Here is a 23739-nt window from a genome sequence, read left to right as displayed (position 1 = left end):
TTTCCTGTTTTTAAACACCGTTTTCGCTTTTAATGATTTTTATTAAAATGTGAGTACCCATCAGTATTATTAATACATTTTTGGATATTTGTACGGTATCACACTATGGAGTCTCTTTCCTCTCTACATGTGGGCAACATCAAAGAGGTTAACAGTGGGGAGACCACTTACATCGCAGACAAGGAGGCACTTGGAGAACACAGGACAGGAAGTTTCCTCCCACTCCACAGGCTACACAGTGGCTCATACTGTGAAGGTGAAATACCTCCTTGTGAGGTGAATAATAGCGGTGAGTGCGTTTCTTATGGGGCACTGTTTTCCAAGAAGCGCAGAACAATTTGAAGGAGCACATTGTCATTTTTTTTTATACACCAGGGTTTAAGGACGGTATATGCATATTTCTGAACCCAGTTTCACAGCAACAATATACACCAGACATATATGTTGGATTTTTTTTGCACAGAAATGTCACTTTGAATTGCAGGTTTTGCACAGGATTGTATTTATTTTATTTTTTTCCCGTTTGAACATAATATGCATTATGTATAAAGCGGTTAGGAAGTTCACACTAGGATTTTTTTGTGGATTTTTGTGAATATACAAATATTTAAAAAAATGAGAAAAAACAAACAAAAAAAAACCCAGCAATGATTAAATACCACCAAAATAAATCTCTATTTGTGTAAAAAAAAAAAAAAAAAAAAAAAAAAAAAATGATAAAAATGTCATATGAGTACTGTGTTACATGACCACGCAATTGTCATTCGAAGTGTGACAACGCTGAAAGCTGAAAATTGGTCTGGGAAGGAGGGGGGTGAAAGTGCCCAGTATTGAAGTGGTTAAAGCAGTGGTCATCAACCCTGTCCTCAGGGCCCACTAACAGGCCAGGTTTGCAAGATAACTGAAATACATGACAGGTGATATAATTTGCTGCTCAGTGATTGCAGTATTCTAGTCTGCATCTCCGCAAGGTAATACATAAAACCTGGCCTGTTAGTGGGCCTTGAGGACAGGGTTGATGATCACTGGGTTAAAGGATCAGGATAATTTTTTTTTTTTTTTTTTTTTTTAGGGTTACAACCAACCACTTTAAGCTCCCTATGCTAGAATCGGCATTGAGATTCTATGCAACCAGTTTAGAAGCACTAATGCTTAGCAGGGTTCTTTTTTTAAAAAAAATATGTACAAAATTGATGTCTTGGTCATAAAATAATGCTCACCTCTCTAGCCTTCTGTAAAGATGGAGGATCTGTCGCATGCGATGGAGCCATATTTGCACAGTGGGCTGTTCCATTGATGAAGATGGCGATTTCTGAGTGAGACTGATTCTTCAATACACTGAGTGCATGCCAGGGATCTACATCACCTAGTAATAAGATATACAGGCCATTAAATGAAAATGCAAAATATAGATAAATATTATGATCTGTATCAGTACAGCAATAAAGAAAAATTGGATTTTTGTACTCATGGGAAAATGCTTTTCTTGGAGCCCACTGAAGGGCAGAGGAAGTCTTAATCCTTTGGGTTATACTGCCACATACAGGAAGACATTGACAAACATAATATCTGTAGGCCAGCCAAAGGATAACCCCTCGTACTACCATTTTAGCAAACCAGTATTGACACCATGATCTTGAACACAGAGGGGTGAGACCTATTCCATCAACTGACTCCAAGAAAAAAAAAAAAAAAAAAAAAAAGATGTTACAGTGAGAACGAAAAATCCTAATTTCTCTCTCACCCATTGAGCGACACTTGAAGTCAAAGTGTCGGGATATGCACAAGAAGTCCAACTGGGAAGTGGGCAACACAGCAAACAAATGCTAAAAGGTCCATCAGATGAGGTAACAACGTTCACCTGGTAGATGTAATGCTACAGAAGAGGACAACTTGTGAATGAAGGTAGGGAGAGGAGGAATGTTTCCAATGGGTTCAAATGGCCATTGTTGAAGAGCAGAGAAAAACAGATTCAGATCCCACAGATTCGGGGAGACACTTGAGGGAAGGTACTACTCCTGTCCAAAGGTCTTGTTCAAAGAGAGAGACTTATGGTCTCTGAAACAGAAAACAAAGGGCAGAAACATGACCTTTGATGGTGCCGAGAGCCTAAAGCTGGTTCAGACACATCAGAATGGGGAGGGGTCCCCCAAGGAAAAACTTTGAGGGCGGAAACCAAGAGGCCTACACCAATTGAAGTATGCTTTCCATGTCCAATGATAGACCTTGCAAGAAGTAGACTCCTCATCTTTTAGTATTTTAGGAATCACAGACACAAATACCCCTCTCTCAGAACCAGGGCTTTAACAGTCATGCCGTGAATGACCGTGAAGGAGGATGGAAAATTAGTCCTTGTAATAGAAGATCTTGACAATCCTTGTCCAACTGTCCATCAAGAGTCTTATCAGGTCTGCCTACCATATCTATATGGGCATTCCGGATCAATGAGGATCACCGGAATGCCCTCCATCTCGATTTTGCAAAGCAAGAAAAGGCATGGATCAGGGTGTATCGATCCTACTGAGCCACCAGAGAATTCACTGCTTCCACTAGAGGATTCCTGTATCTGGAAACAAACCAGTTTGTTGCTGAACCTGAAGGCCAAAAGATCCACATCCAGCACCCCCCCCAACCGCAAAAGGTCCAGGAACACATTCAGGTGTAGGGTCCAATTCCATGGGTCTAGGCACTGCCAGCTGAGGAAGCCTGCATGCTAATTATCTACGCCTACAATGTACATGGCTGACAAGGCTGAAACATGACATTCTGCCGAGAAGAGGATCCAATTTACCTTTCTTGCTGCAATGAGACTTATGGTTCCTCCTTGATTGATGTACACCCCTGATGTGGCATTGTCCAACTGAAACTGGATCGAATCACCATCCAGTCAATGGTCTACCATCATACCCAAGACAAGGGAGAAAAGTCTGACAGCTCCTAAAATGGACAGTTTAAATCTAAGCATGGAGTTGCTGAAGTGTTTCCAGGACTAGACACAGATACACCAAATGATGAATCGGTGAAAAAAATGATTTCTGAATGTTCAGGATCCATCTGAAGTGCTGGATGGTCAACTTTATGTTGTCTGAAAAAGCACTTGCTAAATGTTCACGCAACAGGTCGTCTAAATATCCCAGAATGGGGATGCCACAAGAACACAGCAGAACTAACACAGGGTTAGCAACTTGGTAATCACAGAATATATAGCTGAGAAACCAAAGGGCAAGCCAGAGCCATAACTAGAAACTTCAGGGCCTCAGTGCAAGTAACCATGAAGGGCCCCCTTGACCTCTGGTCCCGGGGCCCTTTCCTCCTATCGTGGGGCCTTTGATTATGGTCCCGCAGCAGGACCCCTTCCTGACGTATTGGGTAGGGTTTCTTCAAGCCAAACCCGAAGATTTTAGCAGCGCACAGCAAATTTTTTGTAGTATATACTATGCATATATTTTGTGATTAAATAACAATTCTAATTGCATATATTTAATCACAAAAGTCCCCCCTTACATCACATTTGCAGGCCATGCCTAAAATTACAGCACGCATTTTAGGCATGGCCTGCCTAAATGTCCACACAAGAAAACCAGATGAGCATCTGGTAAAATTCTTGCAGTATACAGAGTTAAAGGATAACTTCCCCTTTTAACAAAAATAATAAATGCACCATTCTTTGCAGGTAAAAAAATAGCATTTATTATTTTTGTGTTTTAGGAGCCTGGAAAGCAGTGTGATGTGTATTATATGTGATGTTACATATCACAGGGGCCAGTATTGTGGAAACACTGAAGTTTACTAAGATTGCCATACATTAGAGGGATCCACCATTGTGTTATGTTTTGTGTTATTGATTAGTTATTGATTAGTAAGGCAGTGCTGCACTTTTTTGTTTTTTTCTCATGTCTTCATTTACTTGTGTAGCACCCTGATGTTTAGGCAGGGTTGCTATTAAATTTATTTGCCAAGTGATAGTTGCCTTTGCCAATTGATAGGAGGACAATTGATTTCACCCCAATTCTGGAATTGCTGCACTTCTCTCTTCTGTCACTAGATGGCCGGGTATCTGGTGACATTAGATAAGACAAGGGCATTGCAAGGACAGATTAGGAAAGAATAGGGTGTCTCAGCCAATGGGCAGAGATTTTCTTGGGTCCCTTGGACTGCTGGGAAAGCCTGTTTATTTGGGTGGAGTCAGGTGATCAGGGTTCTGTGCCACCTGGATGGCTGTCTGGGTGGACTTGTGTCATATTGCTCCGGGCTGCTAGGCCAGAAACCTAAGGCCTATCCCGGGGACATCTGGCTGCTAGGCTATCTGAGAGCCTATCCAGAATTAGTGCAGGGTTGGGACTGCAGGCTTGTAGTCCAAGCAGAAGTAACGGTTCCGCCGGCCGGGTAACCTGTCGTGGTCGGAGGAAGTGGGGAAGCTGTCGCCACTAAGGGACCATCCACCTTGTTACCTGAGACCACTGAGTAAGCTGAGGCCAGTACCAAAGCAGACTTCTCACCAACCGGGGATGGTGAATAAGTGGGAAAGTATCAGCAAGTGCCAGGTCAGGGACCCAGCGGGACAGCAGAGGTGACACTTGTGGTGTGCCAAGCCAGGGACCTAACGTGTCAGCAGGGGTGAAGCTTGAGGAGCATCTGTGAGTACCAAGCCAGGGATCCAGCGGTGAAGCGGGGGTGACGCTTGAGGAAGATACTGAGTGCTAGATTGGAAGAGCTCAGGGGATCCAGTGGCAGTGGATCAGTAAGTCTAGTGAAAGACAGAGCTCCGTGAAGTGAAGTTCTACAATAGGAGATTGTAGAAGAAGTGAAAGAGTTAATTGCAACCTTTGTTAGAAACTGTTACAAAGACTGTTGCCATAGGAGACAGCGTTCCTACTCATGCAGATGTGGTGTGTGGCTGGATACCTTTTCCTGCATGGCTGTCTGCCTATAGAAGTCTCGGAGTCTGCCAGCTAACATTGCATCTACTAAAGGGTGTCCTGGCCCTAACCCTCTCACCCACAGTTCCGTTTAAGAGACAAGAAATCTCTTTGCATTCAAGAAGTGTCTGGCGCCCATCAATCCACCTTACATTACACCCACCATGCCTCGTAACCCACTCTACACAGAGGGATGTCAGCTGTCCCTAACTCTGGAGGTCACCATTAGGCCTGGAGAGGCCCAGGACTTTGCTACACTTGTGCCACATGCTAATGTAAAGCATCATAGCCCGACTCTTTCTTTCTGTGGTGTGGCTAAGGATGTTCTCACATGCACCAAACAAGCACTGATTTAGAAAAATCTCAAAGCTGGATGAGGAGGAATATATTTCTAATACTGAATTATAGCAGAGTACAGTATGTACAATATATCATTATGGGCAGGTGTCTACAGTTCAGTAATGATTACATAAAGCAAGTAAGGGAAAATATATGTTTATCTCCTTGTGGCTGGAGGGGGACATGCTGTGTGTTACTGAGTAGTGTGGCAGGCTGGCTGCAGAATGAGGGGTGTGATTTATGTTGAAGTGGGCTTGTTCACATTTACATGTACAGGCCTAGTGTACATTCAGTCTAATCCCAAGGATTAATGGGAAATGTAGTTTAATTATGGTGTAGTAGACTGTAGAGACAGAGAAGAGGATATGATGCAATCACTGTTCTAACAGATCCTCCTTGGCAGAATACATGATGCATTTTTTGAATTAGAGAGCCAGCTTCCTGAAAATTCAATTGGACTTTTCTCTTCAACAATAAAGAATTTCACAAATGTAATAACTCTTTAATGTTGTGTGTGTGTATATGTGTGGGTGTACTAATGGGGGGGATTTTTTGCCGATCCTGAGTTCTGCTTTAGCCTAGAGAGGACTGGTTTTCTTCCCATCAAAAAAGGTGAAATTTTGGATTTAAGTTAGCTCATACTTAAGTAATCTTAAAATTTAAATACCGTTAACAAAGATTATCCGGCTGGATTTTGGGTGATCGGCCCCATAAAATTCATTGGTGAACTGGACAGCTTGGAAGACGGACTCTGTCGTTATCTGGAACACTTTTGTGCAGAGCTCCAGCTGTGACTGAAGAGTTATTCGAGGAGAGAAAGGACAAGAAGCATGTTCACAGGTCTGATCTGTGTGAGGAATAGAGGGATACAATGAAACATACATTTACTACAGAAAGTTACAATCATTTAAGTTTTGTGTATATTAGAGCTCAGCACTTACAGTATCCAAATTCTGTGCATGTTTGGTAATACCATTGCCGCTCCCCAACTCCCACTGGATCCAGCTCCGTCTTTCTCAAGTCTGATAAAGTTTTCTCATGGGAGTTTTCCACACACTTCAGCCCCATGGATTCCATGTAGATCTGGAAAAGTTAAGACCCCTACAGTTATCCTTAAAGTATCAAATAGACCACCTGAACGGTTTTGCTCCAGTTTTTAAAAAATAGCCCAGTAACCAATGCTTGCAGGGCAATTTCTTACATTCCCTTAAATGGGTAGCATAGGATAGGTGTTTACCCATCTCTCGTAATTAAAGTGTAAATTCACCTTATAAAAAAGGTGAACACACTGTAACCCTTCCCACCCCCAAATCCATGCTGTACTTACCTCCGTGGCTGCCAAGCTGTCCATGCTCATGCAGCCAATGCAGTGGCAGGGATTTGAAATAGCTGCTCTTCTCGTTCGCTTCTCTGCAGCGCTTCCCAGACAGATCAAAGCAATTCTGGTTGGAATCGCTCTGATCTATCTCTGCAACATCTCCAGGATGGAAGAGCTGGGATTTCAAATCCCCTGATCACTGCACTGACTGCATGAGAACTGACAGCCTAGAATCCACACAGGTAAGTGCAGCAGGGACCATGGAGGTGGGGAGAGTGTTTGTTGTTCAGAAACCTGTCCTAAATGCACTGAAGATGATGGCACCACATTAGTGCTGTGACTACCAGTTCTGGCCATTGCCATGCAAGATCTGGAAGTGGTGATGTTGGTGGTAATAGGGTTGTTGGATGGTGTAGAAGAGCAGGTCTGTTGCACATTACAGACCTACAGTACTACCATAAAAAATGTTGTAAATCAACTGAGGTAAGGTGTTGATGGAGGTTGCTAGGCCTGACCTTTCTCCAACACAATATATAACACTTTTTTTTTTTTTTAATTCTAAAAGATGATGTTACATTGAGTGAAAAGATATTTAACATGTCACGCTTTAAAATTGCGCAAACTTGTGGAACGGCACCAAACTACGGTACTTAAAAATCTCCATAAGCGACACTTTAAAAATGTTTACAGGTTACCCGTTTAGAGTTACAGGAGAAGGTCTAGTACTAGAATTATTGTCCTCGCTCTAACATTTGTGGTGATACCTCACAAGTGTGGTATGTTTACATAAGTGGGAGCAACCTATAAATGCGCTTGCTTCTGCATGTGAGTGCCAGGAAACGGGGGCACTTTAACATTTATTTTATTTTTAAACTGTCCCTTTAGTTTACTTTATTTATCATTACAGGAAATGTAAACATCCCTTGTAATAGGAATAAGGCATGACATGTCCTCTTTATGGAGACATATGGGGTCAATAAGACCCCAGATATCTCCTCTACCATAAAAAAAAAAAAATAAAAAAAAAACACAACACACACACAAACACCTATATCGCTCTGCTTTCCAGTGGAAAAAAAAAAAATGGCATTGTTTACATCTGCCAGAGCCGGAAGCGACGTCATGACGTTGCTTCTGGCCTCCCAGGATCATCAGTCGTAGATCAGTGGTTCTCAACCTGGGGGTCGAATGATGGTTTGCCAGCTCTATGGTAATCCGGCGCCACTGCCAAATCGCATTTCCAGCTCCCCAATCGTATGGGAGAGCCCAGACAGGTGCCATTGGGCGGCAGGAGGGGGCTGTCCAGCTGCCTGTAAAAGCCATCCAGCGACTAATCAGCCGCTATGATGGCTTTTACAAGAGAGGGAATCGCCAGCTGAAAACAAAGATATCTGGATGATGTCTGTAGCTGCAAGTCCATCATGTGACGTCATACGGGTGGGAGGTGGTTAACCACTTCCCGTCCTTAGGCTGTTTATAAACGGCCTAAGGTTGAAGTGGTTATACCGGATCATAACTACAGCTACAGGCATCAATCCAGTATCTGCAGCGGATTATTTTCTTTCTATACAGCCGCTGGATTACTTTTTACAAGAGGCGGAAGGGGGTCCAACCCCCCTCCCCCCCGCCACCTTTACCAAGCTCTCCTGTCACACCAGGGAACCCGGTAAGGATGTGAAAGACGGCATCCGATTCCGGACACAGTGAGGGGAACCGATTTTGTTCCTCCCACTGTGCAATGTCAGAAACCAGAAGCGACAATTTCATCACTTCTGGTCTCATGTAAACAAGCCATTACTAAAAGCATCAAATCGATCTGTGTTCGATCTGATGTTCTTGAGGCCAGAGGAGAGGTCTGGGGTCTAATACACCTCAGATCTCTCCATACAGAGGATCTGTCATGGTGCATACTATCACAAGGGATTTTGTTCATCCTTTGTGATAGCAATTAAGTTGATAAAAAAAAAAAAAAAGAGAAGGAAAACATTTTTTTTTTAAGTGCCCCCATTCCAATCTCTATGTGCACATGGTGATTGCACCACACATGTGAGGTATCACCGCAAGAGCAATAATTCTAGCTCCAGACCTCCTGTAGAACTCTAAACTGGTAACCTGTAAAGGCTTTTAAACATCGCCTATGGAGATTTTTAGGTACCGTAGTTTAGCTCTGTTCCACAGGCGTACGCAATTTTAAAGCATGACATGTTTGGGATCTATTCAGAGCGTAACATCATATTTTATATTTTGACAAACAACTGGGTATTACATTGTGCTTTTGCTCAATAAAATTCATTAAAAAGTGTATTGTTTTGTTAAAAATTGAACTTGAAAAACCCCTGCGCAAATATCATGTGACATAAAAATATGCAACACCCACCATTTTATTCTTTAGCGACTCTGCTAAAAAATAAACACTGAGCAAAATTATAAAAACGCAACACTTTTGTGTTTGCCCCTATTTATCATGAGCTGAACTTAAAGATCTACAACTGCATAGCCATTGAAGAGGAATGGACCAACGTTCCACAGGCCACAATCAACAACCTGATCAACTCTATGTGAAGGAGATACTGCACTACGTGGGGCAAACAGTGGTCACACCAGATACTGACTGGTTTTTGGATCCCCTGGAACCCCCCAATTCAGTAAAACTGAACATTTTAGAGTGGCCTTTTATTGTGGCCAGCCTAAGGCACACCTGTGCAATAATCATGTTGTTCAATCAGCATCTTGATATGCCACACCTGTGAGGTGGATGGATTATCTCGGCAAAGGAGAAGTGCTCACTAACACAGATTTAGACAGATTTGTGAACAATATTTGAGAGAAATAGGCCTTTTGTGTACATAGAAAATGTCGTAGATCAGTGGTTCTCAACCTGGGGGACGAATGATGATTTGCCAAGGATCACTGAATCCTGGGCTGTTCCTGAAGCCTGCACCGCTCTCCCAGCCTTTTTTGTGGCCGCCCAGCAGGGCTGTTCCTGGAGCCCGTGACCACCCACTCAGCCTCTTCGCAGCCGACCAGTCAGCTCAGGACATGGCTATTGGGCAGAGACTAGAGGTCAGCTGACTGGTGAGGAATGTGAAGTGAGAGGGGCTGGAGGAGACCCCATCTCCTGATATCGGCAAAGGTGTCAATGCTAAGAGACACCACCAAATCCGAGACACAGTGAGTAACACTACCTGTCATTATAGTTACCATTAAAATTCCCTACTACAGTTCTCAGATCAGCAGATGACCTTGATCAAGAGCACCTAAGTTGGCTGATCAGAACTCCCCCCCCCAGCACTGCCACTCATCCCAACTCCCCTCACCAAGGAGTAAGAGAGGGAATACAAATAGAGAATACATAGAAGGGAGAGGAAAAGAGGGGGAAGAACAAAGAGAAAGGTAAAGAATAAGAGAAAAAAAAACAACAAGAAAACAGCTACAGAGGGATAGGGGAAAAAAAAAAAAAAACGAACAAGAAATTAGCATAGAGAGAGGTAAAAGGGAAAGAAAGGAGAACAAAGAGAAAGAGTGGTACATCCTAAAATGTACCATAGGGGTTTTAATACTGTACGAGTGGAAGGGACTCAGGGAGTGCTAAATGTCCGTGGGTTAGGGGCGAAATTACTTATCTTGCCTTGGGAGCTGACACACCCACACTAAGAAAACAATTTTACTGCTAGGGGTCCCCACAACTTGGGAAATTTTATCAAGGGGGTCACGGCGCTAGATAGGTTGAGAACCACTGACGCAGATCTTTGAGTTCAGCTCATGATAAATAGGGGCAAACACAAAAGGTGTTGCAATTATAATTTTCCTCAGTGTATATAAAGTTTGAGGGCTCTAAGTAGTTTTCTAGCAAAAAAAAATAAAAAATTATTATTTAGATTTTTACATGTAGGAGAGGAACGTCAAAACTGTCTGGGACTGAAAAAGATGGGGGAAGGTGGGGCAAACATGTCTCTGCAGTTACACGAACAATCAGTTATTGTTTCAAGTTATTTAGAACCATACAAAAGCTCAGTAAATCCTACCAAAATGGCATTGGGTCCGTACAGATATATGGAAATTCTTGTGCCTGGTGGTCACTCCTCTATAATGTGCATTGCCTGCCATTGTCAAAGCAATTCTAGCAGTACTCACCGCGTTTACAGATATAAGTCCTTCATAGGCAGAGCCTGCTGAGATCATCTGCTGGCAGATTTTCCTGACATCACTACTTGGCATTTCATTATTGTACTGCACAGCGCCCATAAATATGTCGGCCAGATTGCTGACAAACTCGGTGTAGTCATCAGGTGGGTGGAGGGAAGCACAGGAGAAGAAATCTTTCTCTAGCTGAGTAATATTTCCCACTTTGAGAAGAGACTCCACCACTCGGAAACTGTCCTTCACTTTGTCCAGACACTGCAGAGAGAGCAAGGTAGGGCTTTCAGGATGGCCACACATGATGCAATGAAATTCTACAATCATAGCCTTAAATAGATTATGTTAGTTTTTAATCAGATTATAACTGACCCCACTGACTTTCACTAAGGCAGGCCATACACGGTTCGAATCTCGGCCAATTCACCAGGAAGCGGCCAAGATTCGAACCGTGTACAGGCAGGCTAAATTTACTAAGTTGATCAATCAACTTGGGTACAACCAGCCTGGCGGATTTACATGCGATTGACGCTAGCAGCTGCTATAGCTGCTAGCAATAATCACTGTCTTCTCCCAGGGGGGGCATGGTTGCAGGAAAGAAATTTGCACCGTGTATAGCTGGGTTAAAAAAAAATAAAAAACACAACAATTAAGCAAATTCACCTTGTGGTATTACTAAACAGGGAGCAGAGCCTATAAACAGTGTGTAATTATGACTGCCACCATGTGCAACTAATTACAGAGCTTTTAAAACGATCTAAACCCAAGTCACTAAAATCTGATACAAACATGCAGTTTTCATTAAACGAAAATTCAATCATCCCGCAATAAATATCCTTGTTCAGACACTTCCTGCTATGGGGTGGGCAACTGTCTCCTACATTTGCTCCTGTGTTGTCACCAAGATACATGTATAGCAATATGCACCACTGATGGAAACCACAAGTGGCCTGACCAGCACACAATGCGTAGACATGGTCCACCAGTAAGGCAGTCCAGAGCAATAAGCATGTGCATGTAGACTGGGAGTGACTGAAAGACTGGAGAAGATCAGCAGCACCGAGATGTGAAAAAGTGAAAAAAAAATAAAAAATTAGGATAAACAGTATTTAACGGCAAAAGGCCACTGTTTTTTTTTTACACACAAAGCTTTAGTAAGTAGTAATGTTTAGATACTTTAACACTCACTGATTATTTACACAATGTTGTATATATCAACATATACACTATATTGTCAAAAGTATTGTGCCGCCTGCATTTACACACACACACACACACACTTTAATGGCATCCCAGTCTTAGTCCGTAGGGTTCAATATTGAGTTGGCCCACCCTTTGCAGGTATAACAGCTTCAACTCTTCTGGGAAGGCTGTCCACAAGGTTTAGGAGTGTGTCTATGGGAATGTTTGACCATTCATCCAGAAGCACATTTGTGAGATCAGGCATTGATGTTGAGTGAAAAGGCCTGGCTCGCAGTCTCCCCTCTAATTCACCCCAAAAGGTGTTCTATCGGGTTGAGGTCAGGACTCTGTGCAGACCAGTAAAGATCCTCCACCCCAAAGTCGCTCATCCATGTCTTTATGGACCTTGCTGTGTGCAGTCATGTTGGAACAGGACGGGGACATCCCCAAACTGTTCCCACAAAGTTGAAAGCATGAAATTGTCCAAAACGTCTTGGTATGCCGACGCCTTAAGAGTTCCCTTCACTGGAACTACTCAACCCCTGAAAAGACAACTCCACACCACAACCCCCCCTCCACCAAATGATTGGACCAGTGCACAAAGCAAGGTCCATAAAAGACATAAATGAGTGAGTTTGGGGTGGAGGAACTTGACTGGCCTGCACAGAGTCCTGACCTCAAGCTGATAGAATACCTTTGGGATGAATTCGAGCGGAGACTGTGAGCCAGGCCTTCTCGTTCAACATCAGTGCCTGATCTCATAACTGCGCTTTCGGAAGAATGGTCAAACACTCCCATAGACACACTCCTAAACCTTGTGGACAGCCTTCCCAGAAGAGTTGAAGCTGTTATATCTGCAAAGGGTGGGCCAACTCAATACTGAACCCTACGGACTAAGACTGGGATGCCATTAAAGTTCATGTGTATGTAAAGGCAGGAGTCCCAATCAGTGGTCCCTTCGGTCGGTCGGACGCTCGTCCGCCCACCAGCCCCGCACTTACCCCATCTAGGTCGCTGGCAGCTTCAGTTCCTTCTTGCGTCTCCTCCTTCTCGGTGTCCAATATGGTCGCTTCTCCTCTCGGCCAATCGGGTCTGATCGGCCCGGGAGGAGAATCAGGAAGACAATAGCGAATATTAATTTGCTATTGTCACACAACTGGGTGGGCTCTGTGCCCTGAGCCCGCCCTTTTTTGAAGTCAATTAGAGCCTCAGGCTCTAATCATGTGTTTTAAAAAAAAAACCCATTGAAATTCATGCATTTGGCACCCTGCATGAAGATTAGGGGTCGGGCGCATGGATTAGTGGGGCGGCTCCTTATGGACGGGCCACCACTGGTGCCAATACTTTTGGCAATATAGTGTATAGTCATATGCAAGTGTTTGGGCACTATTGCTCCCTATAGATGTCTATCAGTTCATGCTGTAAACCCGAACATGCTTGGGAGACGGAAGACAATTGGTGCACATGTGCAAGGATTGGGGGGGGTTGGTTGAAAGTGCACTTGCCCTCTTCAGACAAGCTCCAGTCTCCCCCAAAAAAATAAAAACAAACACTGTAGCTGATGACTTTTAATATAAGGACACTTGCCTGTCCAGGGATCCAGCGATGTCAGCACCTCTAGCCAATTCTTCAATCTGCTTCAGTTACAGGTGCTGGCATCTTGGGTAAGGGTAACCGGCAGTGGAGCTTTCGGCTTCACAGTTTTACTGTGCGTGCGTGAGTCACACTGCGCTTTGTGAATGGTCACGCAGTCTTTTGGGACCAGTGTGTGTCCCAGAAGGCTGCGGGGGGGGAAGGAGAAGGGGCCGAACATCCTCGTAGATCCCCGCTAACCCCCAAAAAGTGCCAAATGTGGCAGTGGAGGTGCGAACAAGTGGAGTTTCCCCTTTTGTCTGAAGCTTCGCTTAAGGAGGCAGTCTCTCTCAACTTTTTCAACACGGAGGAACCCTTGAAATAAAATAATTTTCTGGTCTCAGGGAACCCCTGCTAAAACTTACTATATCTACAACTCATGATACATTAGTGATGGTCAGTGGAAAGAATGCCCTTTACTAGGATTGCACTGGTGCCGATACACTTGAGTATGTGTACTAATGCTCCGATATCGGACAACCGATACCTTTGTGGTCCGATTTGTGCCCGTACAAAATGAATGGGCTCAAATTGCGCTGCAAAGAATCGCATACGATTTGAACAGGAATGCGATGCGACTCCTTTCCGAATCACATGCAGTTTCCCCCGCCGCTCCTGTGTGAACAGGTATGTCATAGTGACTTCAGCCTGAGTTCACACAGGAGCGGTGCGTACCGCTATCCTGTTCAAACTGCAAGTGATTCTTTGCAGTGCGATTCGAGCCCATACATTTTGTATGGGCTCAAATCGCACCGTAAAGGTATAGGTACTCGTGAGTACTTAACTGAAACGTTCGGTACTCATACTTGCCGATAAAAAAAATGGTATCAGTGCAACCCTACTCTTTACATTTGTGGTCATTGAGAAGAATTACCTTACAGATTGCTCAAGGAACCTCTAGAAATCTCTGGGGGAACCCTGGTTGAGAAACCCTGATCCAAGGGTTAGTTAGATAAGCAAAAGTTAAAAAAAATGTACAATTTGCATCAAGGATTAATCAAGGAGTAGACTTTACAGTAATCTTTCCTTTACCATCACTGCATAGGACTGTCCAAAGGAAGTGCTGGGCGCAGGTTGCTGCCAAGTGCTCCGTTTGGTGCAACATAGACAGTTCAGCAGATAATTTACTTTCTGCTGCATACTGCTAAAATGAATGCCAATAATTATGTCAGTCTGTGCTAACACTGCACTGCAGTCCTTGGTCAGTTCCACTGGTCCCCTGGGTGGCACCCCCTTCCCGTAAAACCGTTTAAAGCAACAGTACAGTGTATTTTCAGGGAGTACATATTTTGATTTACTATATAGCAGTGTTTAAAATAATTTTTTGATATTACATTTACATATTTAAAAGCATTCCCTTCCATAATGACTGCTTTTCTATTAGGTCATTGATGGCTGGAAGCCCAGATCAAATTCAGTAATGGCAATATGCGTGGGTTAAATTGACAATAGTGCTAGGATTATATACCTAGCTAATCACATTTTCTCCTGCAAGAACATATACGGCTTTAATTTAGTACGTTTTAATAAATAAAACCGCTAGTTTTTTTTTTTGCTGTCTATAAAATAGACAAAAATATGAAAAGTTTTTTTAATTTTTTTTTAAACATTGTACTGCATTTCCATTTGTGTGCACACAGAAAAAAGCTTTTAGACAGCAGTTATTGTGATTCCATGATCAGAAACGATGCAGATTGTGTCCTGATCCTTACATTTTCATTAAACCCACATCAAAAAAAAAAAAGGGATCAATAAATGTGAGATTTGTTTTCTGTATTCTGCAAAAAACCTTGTTAATCCTACTGCTCTCTATCTCTATCTCCCCCTTCTGTCCATGTCCCCAATTCAACTAGGAAATTTGCAGAGCAGTGCTGACCTCTGCACATGCTCAGTTTTCAGTGAGTTTCTATGCTGAGCATTTCCTCCCCATCACATCTGAGCAGCCCATCTGACTATAGAGTCACACAAGTGGCCATATACCAGCTAAACACAACAGGGGGGGGGGGGGGCGCGGCATATTACATGTAGATTTATGGAGACTTCACCTCCCTCTTATTCTAAGATACAGGCTGGAGGGGCGTCCTGTAACTGGCAGAAATCCACCCACGCCATGTTATATCCAAAAAAATAATAAAGATTTGATTTCGAATATATATTTGTATGACAATTTAAAACAGTTTATTGATATTAAAAATTATTTTTATACTGTTTTTTTATTTTGAACATGTGACCAGCAGCAGAGGACTAGAAGCTCCTCCTGGTTATATTTGCATGCAGACAGGCTGGGAAAGGTCTGGGTCATCTGAAAGCTGTACATCGATTAGGAAAAAGGTAATTCGATTTTTTTAATTAAAACAATTAGTGCCATCATCCATAAACAAAAATAGAAGGGATAATGTAAATGAAACAGTGTGTGTTTAGTATCACTTTAATGGCTACCAGAGCGGTCAATGACAGTCGAGTCTGACATCTATCTTCGCATACCTCTGCACACTACTAGCTGTCAATATGGAATGTAGAATAGCACTGCCTTGCCATGGGGACCCGTTTCTGCAAACACTGTACAGATTACTGCTGCCTAGTGATTAGCTATAGAGATTTGTAGTTTTGCCACTTTTTGAGGCTCTGTATAAAATGAATGCCTAGGGGAAATAAAATATATTTAGTACATCCCTGGAATACATGTATATTTCTCCAAGTTTAATCCCTTTAAATACACTGCAAGTACAGAAAAATAACCGCTGATGCGCCAGAAATATAATATGCTCCAAACTTTATATCTGACAGCACAGCTCTGAAATCCTAAGCAAGTGGTGTCAGCCCTGCCTACTTTATTTCTGATGGATTCCAAAGAACATAAACCTCGCCTCATCTCCTTAACTTCCTGTGTCCAGGAAGGGGTTATCAGATCACAAGATTTCTGGTGACTTTTTTTTGCCCCTTTTGAAGAGATTTAGCAAAACTCTTCCAAGGATATATTCCGTAGACCGAAAAAGGAAGTCCATTGTGAAGATTTACATATACTATAACAATCATAATAAGTTGCAAGTCACACAGGAAGTGCCTTATTTTCAATGGATGAATGAACCAATTTATAGACTTGCATTGTGAGATGAAGCTCAACCATTGTGTAAATTATAATCTAAAACAAAAAAATAGGTTGCTAAAGCATTAAAGAGGCACCATCAGCACCATCTCCTATTCCAGTGCCCCCCCTCTGTGTGGCATTTAGAAAAAAAAAATGCTGTAAATACCCAATTTCACAGCGGCAATCCGGGATCACATGACTGGCCGGCTCTCTTCTTTCCTCCTCTGACAGATGCAGTGGGAGGGGCCGAATTCCTCCGCTGACGTCAGTCGGGAGGGGAGGAGGAGACAGAGTAAGCTGGTCATGTGATCATGGATCGTGAAATTAGGCATTTACAGCATTTTTTAAAAATAAATCACACAGAGGGGGACACTGCAATAGGAGACATCACTGATGGTGCATAAATGTTAGCGTTATTCAAGCAGCAGGAGGGGCTCATTCCTGCTGCTAAGGGGTCACTGTCACTAACTACCAGGCGGGGGGGGGGGGGAGCAGAGAGGAGAGCTGTGGATGACGGAGGCACATAAACTGACCACAGTGTCAAGGTTCAGCAGCCATGATACATCGTGGTCAGTTTACATACAGAAGAGTAAAAACTGGCAGGATCAGCCAGGTTTTTTAGGTGTTACAGAGGACCAAATAACACAGCACAGGCACTGTGCTGTATAACATGCTTTAAACGGAGCAGGATGTTTTTTTTTTTTTTGTTTGGGGTTAACAAACGCTTTAAGATTATATAAAGCAAACTGGTCTTTTTTACATGTGTATCTAAAATATTTGAAAAGACTACATTTGATTTAAAGCTACACCAGCACAGAGCGTCTTAGCAATGGGCACACAGAGTCTGGGCTGCTGTTAGAAATCATGGGGCCTCATACAGCCTAGCTGACAGAAACAATATACCAAGCCTAACAGGCGGCTCCAGCCGCATAAACATACCACTCATTCATGCAACCCAAATACCTTTAAGAATGAGCCCTTAAAGGATAAGTGCACCCTAACACCAAAATCTCTACATCTACAGACATCCACAATCTAACATTAACATCTAACCCTGTAAAAGAAGAAATTAGTATACATACCCTTTAAGAAGCCGATCAGACCCGATCCCACGCTGAGCTGTCATCCGCGGCTTTGCTGTGGAGGTGGGTTCAGAGGACACAGCCGACAACGGAAGCCCCATAGTAAGTCTATGGATGATGTCACTCCCCAATCATTTCACAGCCGTTGTCGGTTGTGTCCTCTGCAGAGCTTCCACCACTGGAGACCGGACCGGCTTAAAAAAAAAAAAAAAAGGTACGTATACCGATTTCTTCTTTATAGGGCTAGATAGGTTAGGCTTATATCATGGATGGCTGTAGATGTAGCGATTTTATTGTTAGGGTGGAGTTATCCTTTAATTATGTTTTTTTTTTTTTAATTTATAATTCTATTTTTTTTTTTCACATTTTTTTTTTACCAGCTCTGTGGGGGTTGGTGAAATATCAGGTGTCTAAACAGACACCTAACATCTCACTTTTGGGACACAGAAAGAGATTGAGGACCCAGATTCCTCAATCCTTTCTCTGCAGTCTCAGCTGCAAAGTAAATGAATAGGAAGCGCTCTGTACAGGTTCCCTGGTCATTCACAAACTGAAGCATTTTAAATGCAGGAAGGGCCACAGGGGGATTGGTTACAGCAACTGTGCCCATTCCTGCTGCTAAGGGGGTCTGGGCCCTGTACAGGAGGGTATATGCTACCCCTTATCAGCGGCCCTGTACAGAGTTACAATATAAAAGGATTATACATTCACTGTACCTTTTCAGATCCTCCAATGACTGGGTCTGACAAGCTGTCTGCCACCACCTGTGAATAGACAAACAAGATTTATACCATGGAACCCATTTCCTTTAAAAAACAATGGGCAGCTGTGATCATCTGGATCTTCAGTCTTAAAGCAGGAGTTCCACCCACTTTTTCCTAAACTAAAGACCACCCCTCGTTTTTGGATAACTATTTTTTTCTTTTTTATTCTTTTATACCTTTTTTGAAGTACTAAGTGTACTTCCTTCCTAGCTCGGCCGCGGCGCAGGACGTCATGTCCTCTTCTGCGGCGAGCCCTCCTCCTTCACCCCCACTGCATTTTGGGACCCGTGCGTGTCCCAGAAGACAAGCTGGCCATTCACAAAAGCGCATGCGCAGTAGGAAACCGGCTGTGAAGCCCGAAGGCTCCACTGCCAGTTTCTCCTAGTTGGAATGGCGGCGCCTGCACCCGAGCCAGCGGACGCATCAGCCTCGGGGGGCCGACGTTGTGGGCTCCCTGGACAGGCAAGTGTCCTTATTAAAAAATAAGCAGCCATGGTACTTGTAGCTGCTGACTTTATAAAAAAAAAAAGCTCCGCTTTAAACTGTTATCATGGTGAAGCCTTAACATTTACGGTTTACTCACTGTTTTACAATTTGAATTATCTTAAAGCGGAAGTCAACTCAGTGATACTCATCTTTGCTTCAACTTTCCGACACCATGAAGTCCCTCCTTGGCACTGACATCTTCTCTCTGGCTTCTTCTGCGTGCCAGTCTTCAGCCATCTTGATGGGCCGGTGCAGGATATAGTCATTTCTATGCATGCACAAGAGTGCAGTTATCTCAGAACATGGGCACTGTGCCAGAATGTAAACTTAGCTGTGCATGCACTGCACAGCTCAGTCTGCATTCCACAGAAGACCAAGTATGCAGGTAGATTTATCTTTTTCAGAAGAGACACTGCGTTGCGTGTCTTAAAATGTTTGTATTTTTAAAGATTAGGCCTCATGCACACTTATTTATTGTAAAACGCGTTTTCTCCTGACAGGAGAAAATCAGCAATAAAAATTCACCCAAGCTGTGTTTTTTCAAAAAACAGTTTGAGTATAGCAGCTTTGGTGTTTGGACATTTTTTTAAAGGCCAGAATTTTAAATTTAATCAGGCTATCAAAATGAATAAGTGCTGAACGCGCCTTGCGTTAGACATGTTTAGCAGCATCATGCGTTTTTCTGCCAAAACTCTGCTGCTCCTGGATGCACTGGCAGTGGTTGTTTTTTTTCCTGCCACTAAACTCTGCTAAAAACCTGTGTGCGCATGGACACATAGGATAACATGCAGGGGAGTTTAGAGGCAGAAAAGAAAAAAGAGAAAAAAAAAAAAAAAAAATCGCCAGACGCCCCTAGGAGCAGCTGTAAACATCCAGTGTGCATAAAGCCTTAGAATTTAGTTCCACTTAAAAAGGTTTTAAGAAATTTGCTCAGCGCTGGGTGAAAGCTTTGCAAATGCACTGTAAAAATTTGTGGTACACACTGCTCTTGCACATGCTGAAGGCCATTTGTGGATGGCCTTAGGGAGCGTTTAAAGGCAAAAGAGGCAGCATATAAAATACAACAGATAATCTTGTTAATATTGGTTAACAGAGATGACGTTCAAGTGCAAATCACAAGCAGAGGCAATTCTTGAATCCACTTATGTAACAACTTGCATCGTTTTGGGTGGAATCAGCCTGTACTAAAGCATTGCCAAGATGTTTCAGTACCTTGTTATAATCTATGAAGTTGAGCTCCGCTCTGACGGGGGCAGAAGAGGCCACAGCTGCATAAACCAAGTGTGGGAACTGCAACAAAACAAAACATTACACAATGTATAAAAGACTAGTATGAGCTTTATATATATTAAAAAAACTTTGAGATGTATTAAATGCTGCTCACATAACTACTGGAAGTCTGTCTTTATTCAAACCGAAACAGGCAAAAAAAAAAAAATAAAATAATTGCCAAGATAAGCCAATCGATTTCTCCTGCGCTGCCCAATCTGGTCATCCTAAAGCAGTGGTGCACCAACATTAATCTTAAATTGAAACTTTTGGATGGGTTGACCCTCTAAAACAAATTCCTTGCAATTTATAAAGAAATAAAAGTAAAACCAGCTCACACTAGACTGAACCAGCAAGTCTACCTCTAACTGGCATCAGTGACCTCTGTTTTTGAACATATTAGTTTTCTGGCTGTCATGCTAATCCAGAGTCTTCTAAAGTTCTGCATTACTGAGCTAGAACGAGTATGCTGATTAACAGTGCTGACCTTTTACCCCCATCCCATCCCTACTACCGCGTTGTGATCGCTGGTGAAATTCTAACCTTACTCTTGGTGGCTCCATGCCTGAAATGTGTACCAGAGGAACTCAACCATAAGTGTTACCAGTAGGGATTCACCGATACCCCCCCCTTTTTTTTTTTAAATCAACAAGTACTCACCGATACAGAGTACCGATACCTTGTAATGGGATTTGCGCCCATACAAAATGAATGTTTCATATTCTCATCGCACACGTTCCTGGTATAAGCTCTAAAGGTTGGGTGCTGCAGCAACAACCAGCTGGATACTGGTTTAAATCACAATGTAGATACTTGCCAGCACACCAAGGATCAGCACAGGGTGGCGTCCAAATGGTTTAATTTATTGCCTGATCAGAACACAAAAAGGTGCAACGATTCGGAGTCACGCAGGACCGCTTTGTCAGGCATGTGATGAAGCCTGACAAAGGGGTCCTGCGTGACTCTGAAACGTTGCACTTTTTGTGTTGTGATCATGCAATAAATTAAACCGTTTGGACGCCACCCTGTGCTGATCCTTAGTGTGCTGGTAAGTATATACATACAAAATGAATGGGAGCAAATCACACTGCAAAGAATTGCATGTGATTTGAACAGGAATGCAGTGCGATTCCAGTCCGAATTGCATGCGGTTTCCCGCATGGCTCCTGTGTGAACCCAGGCTTACCATAGCGATAGGAAGATGGGCGATAGGGGGCGCTGTGTAACCAATATGTGCCTTATCTTAAAGGCCATATAACATGGAATAAAGTGACATGTGCAATAAATTGCAAATGAGGTAACTACTACCTGCCTAAAAAGTGCTATAGGACGTAGATAAAATCAATTCCAATATAAAGTGCAACAATCAATATACCAATGTGAGATAATTAATAAAAACATAAAAAGGAGATAGAGTCCATAATGCAAGTTGATAGTGGCTTCTTCATGGCAGAGAAGAATTACTTCACAGTTAACATAAAAACGACACCAAAAGTTTTCAGATATGAAAACTGCTCACCAGAGAGATATGACCTCTTTAATTAAAATGACGGTCTAATGCGCTGTAGAGAAATCCTATTGGGTACCTTTAGTTAATGGATGAATCCTCTGTGCTGTGTCCTCCTCTCCTCCAAGAATGAAACTCGGTGGTTATACCGACTGGGCACTATGCAGCCAGCCGGTATGAACATAGAAAACAGTGTAAGTCTAAATCTAACTAATGAATGAATAGGGTCCCGTGATGGAATAAACATTTGAGGTTCCCAATATATTTACCTCAATGGGTAAATAGGTCTGTACCACTCAAGTATGTGGCCAGACCACGTTTATCAACTGGTTTGGTATTTTAATTAAGAATATGAAAAATCATTAAATTTTTTTAATTAAAATACCAAACCAGTTGATAAACTTGGTCTGGCCACATACTTGAGTGGTACAGACCTATTTACCTATTGAGGTAAATATATTGGGAACCTCAAAGTTTTTTCCATCACGGGACCCTATTCATTCATTAGTTAGAAAACAGTTTAAGTCTAAATCTATGTTCATACCGGCTGGCTGCATAGTGCCCAGTCGGTATAACCACCGAGTTTCATTCTTGGAGGAGAGGAGGACACAGCACAGAGGATTCATCCATTACCTAAGGGTACCTAATAGGATTTCCCTACCCGACCGTCTTTTTAAATTAACTGCTTGCAGCCCGCCCCGCCATCATTTGGGGCGGTGCAGCTTCCGTTCTGGGACGCCATCACATGATGGCGTCCAAAGAACGGGCGCGCAGCACGGCGATTTCGGCCACGCCGTGTTGCTAGGACATGGCGCGACCCCGATCTCTGTAAAGAGCCGCATCCGTGGCTCTTTAACCATGTGATCGGCTGTGTCCAATCACAGCTGGTCACATGTAAACAAGGAGATGCTGCTAATCGGCTCTCCTCGCCTCGCACTGACAGAGTGTGAGGAGAGAAGAGCCAATCAGCGGGGACATCTAGGGATATAATCAGGGCACTGACCATCAGTACCCTGATTATAATAAATAAATACAGTGCCACCAATCAGTGAAGGCGAAAAATTACTCGGTTACAAAATTTACTGACAGAAAAAAGTAAAAAAGCTTTTTTTTTTTTCAAAATTTTTGGTCTGTTTTTTTTTTTTTTTTTTGGTAAAAAATAAAAAACCCAGCAGCGATTAAATACCACCAAAAGAAAGCTCTATTTGTGTGAAGAAAAGGATAAAAAATGTGTTTGGGTACAGTGTAGCATGACCACGCAATTGTCATTCAAAGTGCGATAGTGCTGAAAGCTGAAAAATGGGCTGGACAGGAAGGGGGTGTAAGTGCCCGGTAGGCAAGTGGTTAAAGAGGTCATATCCATCTGGTGAGCAGTTTTCATATCTTAACACTTTTTGGCTTTTTAGTTTTTATGTTAACAGTGAAGGAATTCTTCTCTGCCATCAAGAAGCCACTATCAACTTGCATTATGGACTCTATCAGTTTTTTATGTTTTTATTATTAATGCCTCACATTGGTCAATTGATTGTTGTATTTTATATTGGAATTGATTTATCTATGTCCTATAGCACTTTTTAGGCAGGTTTCCCTCACCGCTCCTGTGTGAACTTAGACTCAAAATCATTATGACAAGCCTGGGTTCACACAGGAGTGGTGGGGGGAACTGCATGCGATTTGGACAGGAATCACACTGCATTCCTTTTCAAATTACATGGCATTCTTTACAGTGCGATTAACACACATTAATTTTGTATGGACACAAATCGCACCGCAAATTTTCGTTTTTGGGTATCGGTAGCATTTTTTGCGAGAACTCATGAAAATACTCGGTATCTGTGCATCCCTAGTTAGCAGAGTCTGCCATAAGAGGCTGCAGTAAGGATTAATAGACTTGTGCACACATCATGCTAATCAACCAACCTACCAGCTGGTCTCTGGAGTGCGGGAGGAAGCTGTAGTACCAGGAGGATGTCCACACAAGCACAGTGGGAACACGTTCACTACATGCAAACAGTG

General features: G+C 42.8%; 1 protein-coding gene across 1 annotated transcript in view; it reads right to left on the bottom strand.

Annotated features, from left to right (window-relative positions):
* The window catches only part of PRSS16 (serine protease 16), a 41779-nt gene that overhangs the window by 2374 nt on the left and 15666 nt on the right, over nt 1-23739 (bottom strand). The window contains exons 6-11 of the mRNA XM_073598676.1: nt 20160-20237; nt 18414-18461; nt 10711-10974; nt 6200-6341; nt 5926-6105; nt 1221-1366 (exon numbers count right to left, since the gene is read on the bottom strand). Coding sequence (XP_073454777.1) covers nt 1221-1366; nt 5926-6105; nt 6200-6341; nt 10711-10974; nt 18414-18461; nt 20160-20237 — 858 coding nt within the window. The remainder of the gene's footprint in view (nt 1-1220; nt 1367-5925; nt 6106-6199; nt 6342-10710; nt 10975-18413; nt 18462-20159; nt 20238-23739) is intronic.

Source organism: Aquarana catesbeiana, linkage group LG09 (assembly GCF_042186555.1).
Source record: "Aquarana catesbeiana isolate 2022-GZ linkage group LG09, ASM4218655v1, whole genome shotgun sequence".
Classification (NCBI taxonomy): domain Eukaryota; kingdom Metazoa; phylum Chordata; class Amphibia; order Anura; family Ranidae; genus Aquarana; species Aquarana catesbeiana.
Note: the sequence above shows the minus strand (reverse complement) of the source record. Positions and strands in the feature narration are given on the sequence as shown.